Source organism: Gavialis gangeticus, unplaced genomic scaffold, assembly GCF_001723915.1.
Source record: "Gavialis gangeticus isolate Ggan-Ray unplaced genomic scaffold, GavGan_comp1, whole genome shotgun sequence".
NCBI lineage: Eukaryota > Metazoa > Chordata > Crocodylia > Gavialidae > Gavialis > Gavialis gangeticus.
Window position 1 is genome coordinate 6,000,107 of NW_017729027.1, and position 14,611 is coordinate 6,014,717.

The window sequence follows — 14,611 nt, forward strand, 5'->3', positions numbered from 1 at the left end:
ATGGGGGGGGGGGGGGGGGGGTGGGGGGGGGGGGGGGGGGGGGGGGCAAGGAGAGTGCCCAAGAAAACCATTCTTCTTGTATTGATTTTTACAAAACACTTCATATCAGGGCTGCCAGCATACTAAGACAACAGCCTATATGGCTTATCAACACTGTCTCAGTTCTTTATGCTCTTTTCCTTTCCATCTCTGGTTGGACAAACTTTTTATTGCCTGGATCAGGATCTGGTTTTTTTTTGTTCTGTATTTATACCACACAATATATCCTAGTTCATCCTGGGAGTTACAATACTACAATTAATAAACAATTAATCTTATATATTATAGTGTACAGAAATTCATACCTTTTATCTTGAAGGATTAACTGCTCCAGCTGGTCTCTCCAAAGTATGTCATCTTCTGTTTTATTAAAGAACATCAATTTCACTGTCCTTTAAAAAATGCAATTTTGATAATAAATATTTAATTGCAGCTTGCTAACATTATTAGGAGTAATGTTGGCATTTAGAGATACCAGACTCCAGAATTAAATGTGTTAATAAAAACTGGGCAAATAGCTGGCTCCTGGAGACACCACAGAATGGTTATATATTAACTTCACATCTACAAACTTAACATGTAGGGTGTAAAACCGGGGTGCCCAACTCCTAGCTCAAGGAGCTATGTGATCTCATGGGGCTCCCGAAGGACCCAGAAGTTTGACAGTGGGAGAAAAGTGGCAATTAATACTACCAGTGCTCCCCCACCACCAAATTTCCAAACCCCACAGGCCAAATGACATGGCCCTGTACATGGGATTTAGCTGGTGAGAGAGGCTGGGATGGCAAACCTGATCTGGTGCATGCAAGGCCAGAGCTGGAATGGCAGGTCCAATCAAGTAGGGCAGGGGCCTGATTTGGGAGCAGGGCTGAAGGCGCAATATACTACATGGGGCCAGGGCCCAATCTGCCATGTACCTGGTCAGTCTTTCAGCCCCAACCCCGCAGAATTCATCCAGCCCACAGGGCTAAAATGTTGAGAAATTTTTTAATTTCCACTGGTGTTGAGATATTTTTAAATAAGGAACACTCTGAAGCACAACTGTGTGGAAATTTAAAACCACTATTAAAAAGGGCAATTTTAATATAATAAGAGATTTTTACGGAGATTCAAAATACACTTAAAAAGGTAAATAAATAGATAAAGAAAGAAAGAAAGAAAGAAAGCACAAGAGAGATTAGTGCATGATTGAGAAAAAACATCCAGAATCTAGCACGTCTCATTCTTGCTGACCTCTTTCCTGATAACAAATTCTTCTGGGTAGAAACTAGCCTATTTTGTAGAGGTGTACTCTTTCAAGTGGTAAATCATTTAAATCAGCAATCTTTATTATTAGCCTTTTGGTAGTACCCCTTCAAAAATTTAGTCTGCAAAGGAGGTAAATAGGACAGTAGAGAGAAAAGACCACCAGCCTTATTAATCAAAATGAAGCCTGCAGTCCAGAGCGTATGATCTCCAACGCAATTCTTAAATTGTAGGTGGAATCCCAGAAATGTCACAGTTAGACTCTATGGTTCTCAAACTATGAACTGAACAAACTGCTACATCAAATATTCATGTAGTTCATATAAAATGGTTGGTTCATATTTATTTTTAACTTGGAGGGGAAAAAGGCAGCCAAATGACCTTGGTTTAAGTCTCCCACTGCAGGTATTTCTCATCTCCAATTTATGCTCTATTCACCTATTTTGTTATTTTTGCTGTAATCTGAGGACACTACAAGGTCCAATATTTCAGGTGGAGGGGAGGGGTTAGCTGGGTCAGCACTTCAAGTTGCTGGGAAACCAATGTCTTCAGACAAGACTGTTCCCAAAAGTATTTAAACAGAGAATGATTTGCTATTGATAAATAGCAAAGTCATTCCCTGCATCTAGGGGACCAAAAAGGAAAAGTATGCCACTTTTTGCATAACATCCACTTTTTCAGTAGTACCGGCTGGAAAAGGAAGGAATTCCAAGTCCTCAGGGTCCCATACAATTCAAGAAAAGCTATCTACAACTGTACAGGTTTTAGATAATCTATCTATAAACAGATAAAAGCCCCAGTGAAGCATTTTTTTCAATTCTAAAATTAGAGTGGTTGACAAAGGGCAAAATCTAAGCTACATTTCCTCCATTTCCAAAAAAACAGAAATTAAGAATTAAACAGGGCAGGTCCAGATGAGCGCACACATGACTGTCACAGCAAGAAGCACACTTGAGAACAAAAATGTTCCCCACACAGCATATTTGCAGCACAGGCTCTAAATCAAAAAAAAACCACCTGGGAAAAAAGTGGCACAGGGCATGGTCCTGTAGTGTGCCCTGAGGCAAGCTGGGGCTGGGACCTCCAGAGACGCTCTGGCACCTGGCCAGAGAGTCTCTATGGTGCTCCTGCTGCATGCAGGGCAAACAAAAGCGAGGCAAGGCTGCGGCATGACCCATCAGTGTGGCCCCAGGCACTGTCCCAGGTAAGCAGGGACTGGAGGTAGGGGGCTGGGGGCGGGGAAATGTGGGATGTGGGGAGGGGGGTTAAAGGGAGCCACCACACGCCCACCCCCTGTGCTGCACAGCCCCTGGCGCTGGCAGCAGCAGCTGAGCCATGCCTGCTGCAGCGCTGCCTGACCTGCAGTCTGTGCAGGGAGACTGCCCCACTAGCGTGCCTTTGGACAGGACTGGGTGTGGCTCTTGCCACCACCCACAGCTCCTGTCCAAAGGCACACGCTAGCAGGGTGGGCTGAGCCAGTTCTCCATGGGGTCCATGGCAATGTGTGGCCTTGGGGCTGAGCCAGAAAGGTGCTGCACTGGGGGCTGTCTACCACAGGGGGTGGGGAGGCACATGTGTGGTGGCCCCCTCCTAAAACCCCACATCCCCCTCACCACCCCCACATGCACCTACATTCCCCCCTCCACTCCTGCAAACCTCACATCCCTGCATCACACACCCAGCAAGCCCAGCTGCCAGACAGGATGAAACCTGCTGGTAGGAGCTGTGGCTACAGGGGCAGCTGCCCCCACATACTGGTTAGTGAATGGGTCAGGGGGAGCTCTAAGTTTTCCATGACAAGAAAACCAAAAGCAAACATCAAAGCATATAGATATTTAGAATTTATTTTATTATGATGATAGACACACTGGTAGGCTTCCAGATTTCTTTTAAATTGTAAATATATCTATAAAACATTGCCTAACTGATCTCCTCCTCTCTCCCCCTCCCTATACACACATATATAGTGGTCGTTTATTTTAATTGTGGAAGAACATGGATTTTGTGGTCTTTTAAAGAATGAATTTAAAATTTTTTTAATCAGAGAATTCGCAGTTTTTAAATAGACAATACCAGGATTCCTGCTAGCGAGGCAAGTGGCAGGACCCAGGCAGAGAGTCCAGTGCTGGCACCCAGGATTCAGTTGGAGGGCAAATGAGGTGGCTGATGTCCTGGCCATTTGGGGCCAGGAGGACATGCTTTGACATTTCAAAGCAGGCTACCACCCTGAGAACATCTTCTAGGCGATAGCTGCCCAGATGGCAAGGTGGGGCACACATGGCAGCAGTGCTGCACAAAGGCCAACTGTGCAGCCACGGTCCACTGGCAGGTGGCCCACGGGTACAGATGCTTCTGCTTCAGTGCCCATGCCAGAGCCCAGGCGGCTGTGCAGTCCCCATCCAGGTCTGACAGACACGCAGCCTTGGGGCTGTATGCTGTTGCTGGTGACAGCCAGGTAACAGCCCCCACTGCCAGAATGATGCAGTAGGTAGAGGGTGCAGGGAACTCTAGATTAGGGCTGCTTCAGCAGTCCAGCTGGCACAAGGGGCTAGTGTCCCCAGATACCACTTGACCAGGCCCCAGAAGCTCCTGACAGTAAGTAGCCCTGAGCTGCTTGCCAGGGCAGCTTTTTACACTGCTGGGCTCTAGCTCCCACTAGAGCTCAGCTCTAGCTCTCCCTGGTTGCAGATCTGGGAGGAGTTGGGCAGGGTCAGTTTGCCCCAAGTAGCACAACTTTCCCCACGCCAAAGTACATGTTCAGGCACATGTGCTGAGGCAAAAATCCTGGCTCAAATTTGTGCTGCTTTTATTTGAGCTGCTGCAAGTGCATGTGCCTGCATGTACGAATGTGCTGACAGTGACTGAACTACTGAAACTGTTTCCACTTTAGTAGTTGCTACTTTTGGCCAATAACTGAATATGCCAAACTTGTTCCATCTTCATAAACCTAGTACAGTTCTTACTAGTGAAGTGGTCAAGCTTCCAAATGACATCAAATTAACCATATTGGTAAAAACCAAAGCAGACTGTAAAAAGCTACAAAAACCCCTAACCACCAACATTCACTTTTAATTCTGGAAATGCAGCCACATGCCTGCAGTAACCCAGGCTAAAAGCTGGGGGAAGGGTGCTAGAACATGCCTCCCTGTTGGACAGGAGCAGACAGCTTGGGCCAAAGTTAGTCTACAAACTCTGCAAGGGGAAGTTTGCAGGGGAGGTGCAAAGCATCCTGGGATGCTGGGGGACTGCGAGTTAACTCGAATATGGAGGGGATGTGGGACAGAAGTTCAATAAACCAATTTAACCTAAATCAGTTAAGTCTGATACTACTTCCATCCGGGTTAATCTTAAATCGGTTTCAGTCATTTTGAGAGCGGTTTACATGCACTGAACTTCTGTTTGTTACAGATTTCAACCAGTTTCAACCACTTATACTGGCTTATGTATAATTTCTGTCCCTACCCACAGAGGCAGAGTAGATACCAAAAGGGAGAGTGAACAGGGTATAACAAGGGTTTTTCCCCCCCCACTGTTCCTCTTTCACTTGAAGCCTCCAGGATTTAAGGTCTAGGAAGTTCTCATTCAGAGGCTGTATCCCTATCTCCCGTGCTCAATAGCTACTGAGGCTCCTTTCCTCCAAGAATGTGTCCAATCCCTTTCTGAATCTAGCTAAACTGTCAGCTTCCACAATTTCTGGTGGTAACAAGTCCAACACTTTACTTACATGCTATGTTAAAATGAATTTCATTTTGTTAGTTTTAAACTTACTACCTACCAGTTTCATTTTGTGATTCCTAGTTTTTGTATTGCGAGACACAGTAAATAATAAATATCTATTTACTTTCTCTTCACCTTTTAGTGTTTTGGAAACTCGTATCATGTCCCCCTCAAGCATCTCTTTTTTAAACTGAATAGACCTAGCCTCTTTAGTTTCTCCTCATATGGAAGTCCCTACTAATCATGTTTGTTGCTCTTCTCTGGACCTTCTCTAGTTCTTCAACCTTCTTTTTGAGATGCCGGGACCAGAATTGGGCACAGTACTCAAGGTGTGGCTACACCATGAATTTATAAAGGGTCATGATGATACTTTCCATTTTGTTTGCAATTTGCTTCTTAATAATCCCCAACATACTGTTTGCTTTTTTGACAGCTGCTGAGCACTGAGCTAATGTTTTTAGTAAACTGTCCCAAATGACTCCTAGATCCCTTTCCTATGTGGTAACAGTTAATGTAGAGCACATCATGGCATAGGTATAGTTTGGGTTATTTTTGTCCACGTGCATCACTTATCTACACTTATCAGACATTTAATCGCCCATTTGCTCAATTATGCCAGATCCTTCTGTAGTTCCTCACAGTCCTTCTTGATTTTTATCACTTTGAATAATTTTGTGTCATCAGCAAATTTGATCACCCCATAACTCACCCGTTTTTCCAGATCATTTATGTACATCAGAGGTAGGCAACCTCTGGCCTGGGTGCCAGAGTGTGGCATGCAGACGCATTTTGCTTGGCATGTGCACCTTGGGGTGGATGGCAAGGAAGAAGCCAGGCTGTACTGCCACAACAAGGATCGGGCCCCTTGCAGCTCCCCTGCCATCTGCTCTTGGCATGCCAACATCTTACAGGCTGAGCTTGCAGTTTTGCAGCTGTTTTTGGCACTCTTTCCAAACACATTGCTGACCCCTGATGTACATGTTAAATGACACTGGTCTCAACACAGATCCATGGGGGGACTCCACTATTTATTTCTTTCCTTAAAACTGACCATTTATACTCACTCTTTGCTTTCTGTCTCGCCTAATTTCTAATCCATTGCTGGATGTTCCCTGTAATACCATGATTATCTGATGGGGAAACTTGTCAAAAGCTTTTTGGAAGTCCAGATATACCATGTCAACTGGACTGCCCTGATCCACTGCTTACTGCCCACATCCTCAAAGAATTCTAGTAGGTTGGTGAGGCACAATTTTCCTGTGACAAAGCCATGTTGATTCCCCACCTCAATAAGTCATATTCATGCATGTGCTGAACAATTCTTTTTTTTTTTTTTTTTTAATATTGTTTCTACCAGTTTTCCAGGAATAGAAATTAGGCTTACTAGACAATTACTTAATAGAAAACAGTGTAGATTTTAAAAACCTTTCTGGAAACAGATTATCATCACAATACATGCAGTAGCTATTTAACTTTGCTATAAAGAATAACCTGAAGGTTAAACCCATGATGGAACAGTATTATTTTGATATACCTAGAAAGATTTAATAAATCATAACCTGTCAAGTTTAAAATAAATGAAAGCCATTGTTATTGATTAAATCTTTCGAGAGAATCCAAATACATAGGTACAGCAAAAAATAGATGTTATACTGCAAAGAATCATCCCTACCCTGTCAATGAAATCAGAAAGGGTCACTAGGTCTTTTCCACCTCTGACTTCTATTATTTTACTGGTTTATGTGCACTATTGTTTAACTGTTACTGTAGTTAAGTTGAATCTTCTGAGGCTTTGCTGCAGACATCAAATTCCTCCAGAAAATGATGCAACTTGCATCTTAAAAATGTCTTCATGGGAGATTATATTTTCCAAAAATAATTATAGTCATGTCTTCATTTAGCTACTTTAATAAATAAATTAAATAGTATAGGAACCTTTCACTTGTGAAAGTTAAAATAGTCACAGTATTTTGGCTGTTGCTGTTGCTAGACCTCAACTTTTTGTAGCTCAGTTGTTTTGGGCAAAGAACAAAGTGAAATACTTAGGTTCCCAATCTACACTTTATTTCTCCCCATGTTTAACTAATTCCATATAAAACTATCAAAATCATTTTCTGCTATCCAGCATCGTTTGGGCCATGCATATCAAAGCATAGTTAACACATCTAATCCAATCCTTGCTGGCTAGTCAAAACTTTTATCTAAGATAGTGTTTAATGGAAACTCTCTGGTGGTACTTTATACAACAGAGGAGTCTAAATGGATACATGTGACAGTCTCTAATCACTAACACACTGCCTACACTATGAACAAAACCATAAAATAAATTTCTACCATCACTCAAACCCATTGACACGTCTATCAGTACCAACAACAGTCGGAGTCCTAGCACAGATGGGAAGCTGGCTGCTGCTATTTCAAACACTGTCACTTACAAATTGATTACTTTAATAAGATGCTGAAGTTAAGAGTTAAAATCTTATTTTGTCTTGTAAAGATTATCTGGGTTTGGCACATACGTACCGGAGACTATTAACATCAGTCAGAACGTAATTCAGTAGTTTAACCATTGGAGTGAAGCCTGTGCCTGCTGCCAATAAGAACAAATCTTCCAAAGTTTGAACCTGGGACTTCTGAAAGTTACCCTCAGGATTGCTCACATAAATATAGTCTCCTGTACAGTAAAAACAGAAGAATAAACATGAATAAAAATTGAAATACTGGTTATCTATTATAAACAGGTTTCTATACTGCCACCATAATCATAACGTGTGAGCATAATATGAGAGCGTTTTCCATGCGTTATATAGCATGACTAATATCTATCATATTTAGTTTCTCCTCTTTAAGAGAGAATTGCTTAAGCGACATGCTTTTTTACACACACACACACACACACACACACACACACACACACACACACACCCACACACACACACACACACACTTTTCATAGTAACAGAAGCAAGGTCAAGTTGTGTCCTGCATTCCTACCAACATTTCTCACAAAAATAGGTCTGGATTGCTTTGGCCCATGAGAACTTTAAACAAAAAAAAAATACAGTGCAAGATATTATATAGTTACAGTTAATAAAAGAAATTGATTACTGTAATCACATCTAAATAATTATAGCTATAACTAATAACATTACAAGTCTTGTCCTCAGCATGCATCTTCTAGAGCAGGGGTGCTCAATCTGGCCCGCAGGGCTCCCCATGGATCTCAAAATCTGGTGGCAGGGGAATGGTGCCAGTTCCCCCATATTGCCAAATCTCTAGGCCCTGCACACTGAATCTGGCATCTGATACCAGCACACAGAGCCCCCATGAACCAATCCCAGTACATGGGAGGTAGGAGGGGGCAGTGTCAGGCCCCTGGGACCCAATCCTGGAGGGGGACTGAAGGGTAGAGGCAGCACTGCCAGGCTCCCACAGCCCAATTCTTTTTTGGGGGGGGGGGGGGGGGGGGGAAGATGGGCAGAAGGGGACAGTGCTGGACCCCAGGGCCCAATCCTGGTACACGGGGCAGGGAAGGGGCAGTGCCAGACCTCAGAGCCCAATTTATCCCACAGACAGGCTCTGCACCACTCATGTTGCCTGCAGGGCCAAAAGGTTAACCACTACTATTCAAGGGTGTACAGTTCTTGACAAAAATCTAGTGAGGATCAGCAGCTTTGGGACATGAAGACTTAGGTTCAAAAATACTATTAAAATTAATCAGAAAGCAGGTGAAGAGGAATACCTTCAAAAGGTAACACAAATAGGACTAAGATGCTTTGTAGGATGGGAAATCTACAAAAAGAGGCTTACTGTAGCAAAAACACTTACCAATCTGTAGGTGGTCAAGTTCTGATGAGAACAATCCACTGGGATAAATTTTGATCATTAAAAATAGACATGTTCCATCATGGCAAGATGGTTCTTTAAAATGTGTTTGCAAAGAACAAGATACTGGGGTATATGGTTTCACTATCTCTTTACCTAAGGAAAGGGAAGGAAAGGAGTAACTGAAAATTAAACTATAAGGACCCAAATGAAGCAATTTTAATGTGACCATTATCTACTGAGTAATCTGCTCACTCCCACCTCCTATGATAATCTAGTAGTCTAAGAAGTATACATGAGTAACTATCTTGGAAGCACAGAAATTGTAAATACTGATTTAACTCCATACATTTGAACTCTACATTTTAGAGGAAGATATTTTGTAGCTAGAACCAGATGAGAACAATCAGGTTTCTGTTTGCTTCTTTCAAAATTCAGTGAATCCATAATTTAGGTACGAGTTGTATGATACTTATCTGTCGCTATGAAAACTTTGCATAGGCATGTGTATCAGATTAGCTTCAGAAACTTCTGAAGTCAATGAAGGACTCTGCATCTGTTTGTCCCCCAAGATTTACCAGACCACCGTATAATCCAAGATGTTATTTCATATTTTAGCATACTGAAAGAGGATTACAAATTATTAGGATTTCATTTCCCACGCACTCCTGCTAATCTGAGAATAAAGCAACCAGCAATACCGGGGGGAAAAAGGCCAAAGGTCTAGCCAACTCTAGCTTCAGGCTAATGTGGTAAAGCAGAAGGGCCTACTTATAGCATACCAAAAGTGGCATGGGCAGCTGCTTCATGTGGTATGAAAACCCGGGTGCTCAGCAAAGGAAGGCACTGGAATAGAAGAGGGGAGCAGAACTGTGTATGGAACAAAGCAGGGACGGGATTCTGAGGCTGCAAGACGACGTGTCAGGTATCAAAGCCAAGAGCAAGGCTAACTCTTCTCGAGACCCTACAGCAGCCACTGAACTCGGGACTCTGGATCCTTAGTCACTATATAAAACTGTAGTAGCTGCAGGGCCAGGGAAGGGTTAACCCGCTGCTTGGCAGTGATACCTCCTCTTACAGCAGCAGCACCCTACACCTGCTCTGCATGGCCACAACCAGAGGTTCAAGCCCCTCTGCCTCCATTCCAGCACCCCAAGGCTCAAACTCTTATCCATGCCCCCCAGAGACATACCTCATAAGATCAGCACTAGTGATAGGGGGTGTAACTTCCAGCACAGCTGCACACTGTAGCCAACAGCAACAAAGGAGTGGTATGTCTGGCATCACATTAGGCCATCTTAGACTCAGCCCAAACAACTAGGTACTCACTTCCAGCTGGGATGAATAAGAGTAGCCTTTGGCATGGTTTACAGCAAGTCTAAAATCCATGCTTCTGAACCCAAAGCAAGATACTCACTCAGCACCCTTCAACTGTCCAGCTGCTTCAACTACTCCTGACCGCAACTGAGAGGGGGCTGGAGTTCCTGAGCTATACATGCAGCAAAGGAAGCGGAGTTGACAGCAGTGCAGGTAGGTAGCACATGAGGCTGGGAGGTATGTGCACTGGGGGGAGGTGTTGTTGTGTATCTGGTGCGGGAGTCAGGGGCAGGCTGCCTGTTTAGAGGAGTGATTTTCAACCAGGGTGTCATGGCACTTTGGGATGCCCTGAGATCCTTTCAAGAACGCTGTAAGAAGCATTAAGAGACAATGCATTGTCTTGCACTGTTAGGTCCAAAGACATGATTTCCAAAATAAACCCAGAGATTTCAAACAGAAATCCACAGTTTCCAAAAGATTCTGACCTGCTGTGGTCTTTCTGATTTCTTGCAACAGAGGAGTTGCTCTATTTTCCAAAATGAGAGAAAACTAACAGCTGGCAATTTCTGAGGGGTGCCTTTAGTCTAAAAAGGTTGAGAACCACTGGTAGTCTGCACAGAATAGTCTACAACTTTTGAAGACAGATCTGTGGCTCAAGCATTGGACTCTTAAGTCACCTCAAAACACATCAGTGAGCTGTGGCAGAGATCATCTTCAAATCAAGGGATTACTATCAGAGTCATAGTAGCCACTTTGGGCCTTTAAGGGTTATCCCAACCCTTCCCCTCTGCCCCTCCCCCTTACATTTCCCCCTCCCCCGCTCTTAAAAGAAAAAAACAAAAGAGAGACTCTGGCTTCCAGTTCTGCTGCTATGAGCAGAAATGGATTTAAAAGGCTTTCAATTCTGACTCTGCAAATCCTTGTACTTGGTTCTGTTGCTGCTGCAGTTTTTGTTCTTCTATGTAGGCATAACTTTTTCAAGTAGATGCTCCCAAGGGAATCATGATGACCCATCTCTTCTTCTGGTAGAAGGTTAGGCTTCTAAAGGTAGGAGCTTTTTCACCCTACCTCCGTTCCCTGCAAGCTCACTTCCAAGTGCACAGCTAATACTCTTCAAGTTCAAGACAGGGTTATCTATTTTTGCCTAATAATTATATGAGAATGCAATGCCCATTTCAGTGTCTATAATGGAAATACTTTTAGAATGCCTACTTCTGTAAATTAAATTGGCACGCTCTATTTTTGACAACTGGAACAGACAAACAGCAACCATATAATACACTTAAGACCAGAAGTAATTAAGAGGAGTAGATTCCCTTGACTTGCTTATGAAAAGATAATGCTGGGATTGATTTTTAAATAAATAGTTAAAAAAATAAAATCATACCCAAGTTCTGTTATTCATTAAGTAAAAACACCTTTAAGTAATCATAGTAGATATGGGATAAATTATTCTTACCTGTAACTATTTGTTTGAGATAAACATGCTGTCCAACAGGAATCTGGAAATGAGTGCTTTGTGGCAACAGTAAGCAGAAAAGTTTGGTGTCATGGGTGACTTCTGTCTTGGAAATCAATTTGCACTTTCTGTAATAAAGCCCTAAAAAAGAATTGAAGATTATGTTTTAACATCCCTAGTAAAACAGCAGTCTTGGTAGGCTCTCAAGTTAAGAAGTGTTTACAAAACTTTCTTTTTAAAGATGTTCCTACGCTGTAATCATTTTTATGTTGGCTTTGTCTTCTTTTGCCTCTTTTTTAGTCTCAGCATGAATGATCCATGAATATTCCATATACAACCTTAAAATAACCTTTTATTAAACTGCTACCTTCAGAAATTTTACATAATTTTATATTTTTGATTTGGAAATTGAATTTCTATCCTTACATTAGTCCCTTGACAACAGCAGAATCGCAGCAAAGTAAACAAGGTATGTGAAATTCCTCTTTTGTTCAGACTGTTCATTTGAAGAAAGGCAGCTGCCTCTTTTTTCCACAAGTCATCTTCCCATATACTTAAGAAACACATTAGGGTATATCTACACTGCAATCAAAAGTGCGACTAGAACATGGGTTCACATACCAGTAGAAGCAGTCACAGCAGTAGTGGTTCAGCATAAGCTTTGTAAGCAAACCTGTGTTCCTGAATATATATTTGGGTGGCTAATCTGCACTGCCAGGCTTCACCGCTACAGGCATTCAGCAAGACAGACTAAAGTTAGCTCAGCTACACTTACCCAATGTTGCAATCCCCTCTTTGTTATACCACGGGTATGCCTTATGTCCTGTCTATATTAACATTTGGGAAGAAATCTTGTACCACAGCACTCCTTTAATCAAGCTAGCTCAACTACACGTTCAAAAAGGTGATACTGCTAGTGCTAGTATACATAAGAGATGTATGTTTAACCATCATGAAGAGTTAAATCATTTATGTTCAATCTGTATTAGTTCTCCTACTACCGCTACTGGGGAAGAAGCACCAACTGAAATTTTCCCAAATGTGCTAGTATGTGGAAACTACATTTAAAGCCAGATGTGGAAATCTTTTAACTGTACTGTACTGTACTGCAAATTTATAATAGTAACAACAACAAAACAGTAACAAAGTGAGTTTTTAGGTAGGAAGAACATTTTGTCAAATGTGTCTCAGTAAGATTTGTTACGTTTTTTATATTTTCCTGGAAGATTTCTAGATTAATACCAGAAAGGATCATTGTGATCATCTATTCTGATCTCCTACAAAACAAAGACCATTGCACATCATCCATGCTTCAACACTACCACCCATGGTTAAACTAGAGCATCTCTCCTCAAATATAATCCTAATTTAAAAGTTTCCAATGATGCAGAATCAACTACTATCTTTGGTTATTTGGTCCAGTGGTTAATTTTCCTTACTATTAGAAAACCTGTACTTTATTTCTAGTCTCATTTTATTTAGCTAATATTTAAGTCTTAAAGGCAAGTATCACAAGGAAAATCTAATCTTTGTTGCTATTTACACACCATGTCAGAGATTTTACATTTAAACAGAAAACAACGTCACAATAGTTCCTTGAAGGCGTTTTTGCTTTTCCTTATTTTTTTTGTTTTGTTTTACTTTTTTCAGTTCAAGAGTCCAGAATCAGCAACTTTAGAAATAATGAGAAATTTAAGAAGAGCTAAAATAAGATAAATGCTTCAATTATTCCCTATGTTAATAAAATAATATATGATTAGGATACCACCCCATTCTATTACGATCATTTTCAAGGCACAGACTAAGATCTTATTTATTTTTCAGTATAACTATGTAACACTTGAAACAAACTCAAACCAAAAAAAAAAAAAAGCTGTCCAAATGGCAGCCCACAAATCCTATGTAGCCCTCAAAGGGCCCCTGTCTGACCCCCACCCCACTGCTCCAGTGGCAGTAGCCAGGGCTCCCTGTTGCCCTGGTGCCTCTTTCCCCACCCACTTAAGGCAGAGCAGGGTAGTTCAGCACCATGCAGTCCTCATTGCTGGGGGAACCCATGGCACTGGGTATCTGAGAGTCATGATGTCATGGGGGGGAGAGGGGAAGCTGGTGGCAAGGGAGCTTAGGGTGATGAAGGGTGCCCAGATCTGCACTACAGCAGAGGCAGAAGCACAAGGGCACATGAGGCAGCTGGCAGGAAGGAGAAGGGCACTAGGCACACAGTGCAGCAGGAGGGCATGCAGTATGGCCCAAGCAGCACATGGCCTCCGGCCACTTCAAAGTTGGTCAGCCCTGTTAAAAATATTAACATAACTGATGTTAATATTCAGTAACAGCCACTGGTTGGGGATGACGTAGGCATAGCTAAGCCTATTTTCTACCATGGTTCTCTCTCACTCTTCTGGGCTTTGGTGGTTGTGCTCCCCCCGCCCTTTTTTCTGCTATATGTGTCAAAGTATTTTTAAGCTTGCCCAGAGGCACCTGGTATTGGCTACAGTTAAGGCTGAGGACTTCAACTGGGGTGTGCCAATTCTCCTGCTAAGAGCAATGCCGGAGGTTCCTGGCTTAGGACCTCTTAAGAGTATACTGATAACATTTTATATAGAGGCAACACATTGGCTGTCATTGTTCCCCTGCTTTACCCATGGCAGGTTAGATTGTTAGGTCTGTGTTGTGTCAGGGTTGAAGTTTAAGAAAAGCGAAAGTTAAAAAAAAAAGTGTGTTTTTTCAAAGCACTATCTTAGTTATGGCTCATTCTCAGCTTTAGAACAGGGCTCGCCAACTGGCACCCTGCAGGCTGCATGCCACTCATGGCCTCCTGCCCGGCTGCTGCTCCTCCCACCACTGCTGCTACTGCCATTCCCAGGAACTATGGGCTCCCTTTTCCAGCTTCTGCTTCCTACCCCCGCCCAAAGGGGTGGAGCAGACTGCCCACAGTGACCTGGGAAGGCCACAGCCCACACAGATGTGAGGGTGTTGTGCTGCCCACACACTGTCCTAGAGTCAGGGGCA

General features: G+C 42.7%; 1 protein-coding gene across 3 annotated transcripts in view; it reads right to left on the bottom strand.

Annotated features, from left to right (window-relative positions):
* Positions 1-14,611, bottom strand: part of LOC109299903 (cytochrome b5 reductase 4) — an 81,923-nt gene that overhangs the window by 11,048 nt on the left and 56,264 nt on the right. For all 3 annotated transcript variants that reach the window (XM_019520402.1, XM_019520404.1, XM_019520403.1), the window contains 4 exons: positions 11,603-11,743; positions 8,830-8,982; positions 7,525-7,675; positions 345-431 (listed from right to left, as the gene is read on the bottom strand). In XM_019520402.1, coding sequence (XP_019375947.1) covers positions 345-431; positions 7,525-7,675; positions 8,830-8,982; positions 11,603-11,743 — 532 coding nt within the window. The remainder of the gene's footprint in view (positions 1-344; positions 432-7,524; positions 7,676-8,829; positions 8,983-11,602; positions 11,744-14,611) is intronic.